This window comes from Camelina sativa, chromosome 15, assembly GCF_000633955.1.
Source record: "Camelina sativa cultivar DH55 chromosome 15, Cs, whole genome shotgun sequence".
Classification (NCBI taxonomy): Eukaryota; Viridiplantae; Streptophyta; class Magnoliopsida; order Brassicales; family Brassicaceae; genus Camelina; species Camelina sativa.
In genome coordinates, this window is record NC_025699.1 from 20,883,883 (window position 1) to 20,889,443 (window position 5,561).

General features: G+C 37.2%; 1 protein-coding gene across 1 annotated transcript in view; it reads right to left on the bottom strand.

Moving 5' to 3' along the window:
• Positions 1–5,044, bottom strand: part of LOC104748646 (tRNA uridine 5-carboxymethylaminomethyl modification enzyme MnmG-like) — a 6,603-nt gene extending 1,559 nt beyond the window's left edge. The window contains exons 1-11 of the mRNA XM_019236776.1: positions 4,777–5,044; positions 4,555–4,685; positions 4,386–4,477; positions 3,795–3,908; positions 3,223–3,553; positions 2,800–2,979; positions 1,968–2,048; positions 1,147–1,365; positions 916–1,058; positions 474–640; positions 1–179 (exon numbers count right to left, since the gene is read on the bottom strand). Of these exons, the coding sequence (XP_019092321.1) occupies positions 1–179; positions 474–640; positions 916–1,058; positions 1,147–1,365; positions 1,968–2,048; positions 2,800–2,979; positions 3,223–3,553; positions 3,795–3,908; positions 4,386–4,477; positions 4,555–4,685; positions 4,777–4,981 (1,842 nt within the window). The 5' untranslated portion in view covers positions 4,982–5,044. The remainder of the gene's footprint in view (positions 180–473; positions 641–915; positions 1,059–1,146; positions 1,366–1,967; positions 2,049–2,799; positions 2,980–3,222; positions 3,554–3,794; positions 3,909–4,385; positions 4,478–4,554; positions 4,686–4,776) is intronic.

The following is a 5,561-nucleotide window of genomic DNA, read 5'->3' on the forward strand; positions in this document are numbered from 1 at the left end:
TATATCGATCTCTACACACTCTTTCTCCATTCTAGATAATGTTTCATTTCCAAAGCCATGCTTCTCAAGAAGCTTGTAGTGGACATGAGGTTTCTTTAGTAGACTCTCTAGTGTTGCAGATTCTTTGACTGGCTGAGAAGACACATTAGAAACTTCAGCAGCCAAATCACCTCCTGCAACTGCAAGCAATACATCATCAACTTATGCAATGTACAAACTTCAGTTTTAAGTCTTAGTACGTTTGCTTGAAGAGAGAGATAGTCAGCTCCATGTGTTAGTACAGTCGGTACAAAAAAGTTAGGGAGTTTTGTCAAACTTCTTGTGCGTAAATACTCTCATTCCACATAGCTTTTCTAAAGAACTATCCCATGTTAAAATGGATGCAAGGATCAACAGCATAAACTCGTTCTAAAAATAAAACTTAGCTGGTTGGGGGAATGGAATAGGTAAAATAGGTAGAGTAGGTAGACAACCTGAAATCTTAACAGTTTTCAGTCTCTTCTTCTCTTCTGAAATCTTTGCTTGCTTCTCTTGGTACAACTTCCATCGCCTATCATCTATCAATCCAAGTTCACGCCCTAGAGGTGTGAGTCGACTATCCGCATTATCGAATCGAAGAAGAAGACGATGTTCTGAACGGCTGTCATTGAGAAAAAGAAAACATATATGACTATCCTGCACTGTGAACATACATATGTACTGATCAAGAACTTTAGTGGTAATAGACTATAAGTACAAGACTAAAAATGTTCATGTGAACAGACAAATAAAAAAAGGAAGTTGTAAAAGTCAACCCCATAGAACAGTATATCAAGAAAAGTTAAGATGACATTAAATTTAAATGAAAACTTCAGAAACATATAAAGAATGGAGGAGATATTAGGATTATGAGCAAGAAAATGAAATGGAACTTACCTTGTTAGCATGCGGTATGGCTCTCTGAGATCCTTTGTGACTAAATCGTCAATCAATGTACCTATATAACTGCTTTCCCTCTCAAGTACAATGTGTTTCTTACCATCCGAGTGTCTGGCAGCATTGATTCCAGATAAAATACCCTAATATGAAATAAATAACAGAGATTGGTTCCACCATATTTACAACGTCCATCATTAAGGAAATCGAAATCTCGTACAGATCAGTCACCTGTGCGGCAGCCTCTTCATAACCAGTTGTGCCATTGATCTGACCAGAGAAAAAAAGACCTTCAATTTTCTTCGTCATAAGGGACCTAGAACACTGATGAGCTGGCAAATAATCATACTCAACAGCATAGGCAGGCCTAAGCATGGAGCAATTTTCAAGTCCTGGCAAGCTTCTTAGAAGCGGCAGCTGGAGATTCTCTGGCAGGCCAGTTGAAAATCCCTATGGAATTACCAACCAATGAAAAAGATGGTTATAACAAAGACATTACACCCGTAAGAAGATATATACGACGCCTTGAAAGACTTAATAAATAGCAACCAAGCTAAGATATATTTGCTCTAGTCTTGAAAACTCGACTTACAAAACCTCACATAAAACTACTGAGCAGTAAAGAACTTCAGGCTTGCTCTAACTATACGNTTCAAGTCCTGGCAAGCTTCTTAGAAGCGGCAGCTGGAGATTTTCTGGCAGGCCAGTTGAAAATCCCTATGAAATTACCAACCAATGAAAAAGATAGTTATAACAAAGACATTACACCCATAAGAAGATATATACGACGCCTTGAAAGACTTAATAAATAGCAACCAAGCTAAGATATATTTGCTCTAGTCTTGAAAACTCGACTTACAAAACCTCACATTAAACTACTGAGCAGTAAAGAACTTCAGGCTTGCTCTAACTATACGTAAAGAAAATTACTGGACAAGCAAATGTTGTAGATATTTAACATTTAGAGACAAACTAGGTTCCTGTCTCATCCTTAGGCTTCACTACCGAAGACAATAACAACTAGAGAAATCATAATTAAGGTATGCATCAACCTGCACATAGATCTCAGGAACGTCTCGGCCCTCTGGTTCGAGGAATATTTGATGGGACTCTTTGTCTTTGAACCTAACAATCTGAAACAAAATAAGAATTTTAGGACTAGCAAAGTCATATAAGAATTTATAAAGTTCATCCAAAGCAGTTTACGAGGTAGAGTTCAACAAATTCTATGTGCACTGCAGAAACAGAAAATGCAAGATTGATTTTAGGAATTAGAAGAATCACCGTCAAGAAAAGAGAATAGAAAGGACCTTCAGGACTTTGCAAATGAAAATTAACAAAATGTAGAGCAATTTACAGGACATCAGCATATGTAATTTGCTAGACATCATCCACGGTAGAAACAAAGAAATATCAAAGAACTGAGAAATTTTTTGGATTACTGCTTTATTTACTCCTTGAGAAATGACTTACATTTACTGAACCAAGTAAAAAAAAAATCCAAAGAACCAATGGGTTTGTTCTAGAGAACCTAAACTCTCCCAATGTCTTTCCAAAGGCCTCAAAACCAACCAAACATTCAACAGTCCCACTGATCTGTTCCATCCCCTATTGATTACTCATGCTTCCAAGGCTTTCACTATTTTGCTATCCATTATGTAGCAGCTGAACTCTCGTCTACTTATAAAGACTTACTAATATATGTTTGCATGTTGGATCAGGAACAAGTCTTAGAATTACTTTTGTGTAGCAAATTTGGATTTCCATGGTCCTGCTCACGGTTAGATTCTAGTATGTGGCTCAAACATTACCAACTATGTCTTATGTAACTTCCCCTTGGTCCAAGACAGAGATAATACAAAGCAAAAGACGTAAAGAATTTACCTTGTCCTCAATGGAAGGGCAATACCTAGGCCCTTTTGCTTCAACCCATCCACCATAAGTTGGGGTCTCATGCAAATTATCTCGGATTAATTGGTGTGTTAAGTTTGTCGTACGAGTTAGGTAGCAGCACATTTGCTCTCTCTCGACATGAAATTCTGGGTCAAAACTAAACCAGCTGACCTGGGAAAAGAAAAATAATGTTCAGCATCTTCAAATTAAAAAGGAGAGAAAGAAATAAAATACTGTTCCACTGGTGAGAAAATTATTTTTAAAGCGCCCAATGAATTCGGTCAAACTGATCTCGGAAGAAAGTTTAAAAGACTTTTGTGTGCTGGCTACTACTCGCCGACTGAGATGCTTCAAACCATGTAACCATGCAATATTGATCCTGAATAGCCTAACTTTATAATTGCATAGTGATACCTCTTCGTCTCCATGTTGAGCCTCCAAATTGGAAAAGTCTATAGTCCGGCGATCCACACGCGCTGGAGTACCAGTCTTTAAGCGATCTGTTTCAAATCCAAGTTTTTGCAAATTCTCTGTCAATCCTTGTGAAACTGACTCGCCAGCTCTTCCAGCTGGCATAGACTTTTTACCGACCCAAATCTTCCCACTCATAAAGGTTCCGGTGGTGAGAATAACGGAAGGTGCATAAAAGTCCATCCCGAAAAATGTGGCTACGCCTGCCACATTGTCATTCTTCCCAACTAGGATATCTGTTACCATTGCCTCTCTAATAGAGAGATTTTCAGTGCTGGCATACCAAGGAAATTTTACAGTTATTAGGCAGAATAGAAGAAATCATAAATAATTGGGAAGAAGAAACATATAGACCTTCAAATTCAAGATTGTATTCTTGCCATAACTTGTTATGAGTAACTTCTAAATTTTCGGCATCTTATGTCTGCTTAACAATTAATTTTGAAAGCATACCCCAATAGTCAAATTTGTGACCCCAAAAAGATCTGTAAACAACAGGTAAAACTTCAGCGAACCTTTCCACTATCTTTTTCATCTCCATGGCATATTCTCTTTTGTCGGTCTGAGCACGTAACGATCTTACAGCAGGGCCTCTTGAGACATTTAGAATACGCTTCTGTAAATAACATCTGCACTGTTAAGATACAACATCAGCGGTAAAAATTTGAACACATATCATAAGGTGTTGAGCGACAGTGACAAATAAGAAACAGTATCTGTAATTCAATTTACACCTATAAGTTAACAAATTAAAGGAGGGTGGGTGTTCTTTTTTTCTAAACTGTATAAAACAATAGGGGCCTGTATAGTATAGGAAAATGAGACATGACCACTGCTCGAGAAGATAAGTGAAACCACATCAGAGACATTGCACTGAGACAGAGTCATAAACGTTCAATTTGATCTCCTTCTGATTCCTCATGCTATCCCGGATACAAGCCAAACAAATTCTTTTGATTAAAACAAAGCTCTAAAGCTAATCCCCAAACCTCACCTAGGACGATATAAAGCATATGCGTATCCATACATATGCTGCCAAAAGATTAGCCCAACAATCACCGCACAGAGCAAGAGTATCACTGAGAAAAGAAATTAGAAACAATTACCTATCAGCAACTTTCCCAATATCACCACCAAGTGCATCAACTTCATGTACCAATTGTGATTTTGCTGGTCCGCCTACTGCTGGATTACAAGGCTTCACAGGTAACAAACAATATCTCAGCATAATTCTAACAAGTGTATGTACACACAATTACGATTAAAATTCCGAACCTGCCAAGCTATTCGATCGAGGTTCAATGTGAGAAGCAGAGTACTAGCACCCAATCGAGCAGAGGCTAGGGCCGCTTCACACCCAGCATGTCCCGCACCAACCACAATAACGTCGTAGGTCGAATCAGCACCTACAGATTACTACCACCCGTCTAAGCAAATGTACAAAACTGGATAAGTTCGCCTAAAAATTGGAGATGATGAGAGTGAAGTGGTTGTAACCTGAACAAGAACTGAAGCTTGCGGCGTATGTACGGCTAAGGAAGAGTTGGCGAGGGCGGATGTTGCGGCGGAGGAAGATGCAGAGACGAGGAGAGCGAAAAGGTAAGGAGGAAAAAGAACGAGAGGGGACAATACAAGGGAAGCCGCCGTAGAGATGGCGAAGACTGACTGAGGCGGAGGCGGAGGCGGTGACGGCGGCTCTCATCTTAAGGCGGAGGTTGCGACTTGTGGACGAGTGTCAGAGAGCGGACCAAAGGGGTTTGTGGTAAAATTGATATTTAACTTCTTTTTTTCTTTCAGAAATGATTTTAACTTTTTATTAAAGAACTAGTAAAACATTCAAGAGATATATTTACAAAACTATCACTGGTTATTTTTAAATTTAATATGTTTAAATATTCATAATTTTAAAATCGGGCCTTGTCGATTCAGTGATGACAAAAAAAAAAAATATTCATAATTTTAAAATTTCTATTAATTTTATATTTATCAATTATAATATTTTAAACTTTTTCACAATTTAAAATTTATATATATATATTTTTGGAGACATTTATGAAATAAATCCTGGAGTTGGAACTTATTTACAATCATGTCATTAACATTAATTTTACAACTATTTTTTTATTTTAAATAATATTAAATTTAGAATCTAACTTGAGAAGATTTTCTCTAATTAAAATTTCTAAAAATATCATACCAACACCCATAAACATTAAATATTTTATATTTAACTAATCCATTCTCTAAAATTTTTTTGATAATAACTTATTTTCATGTGTTTG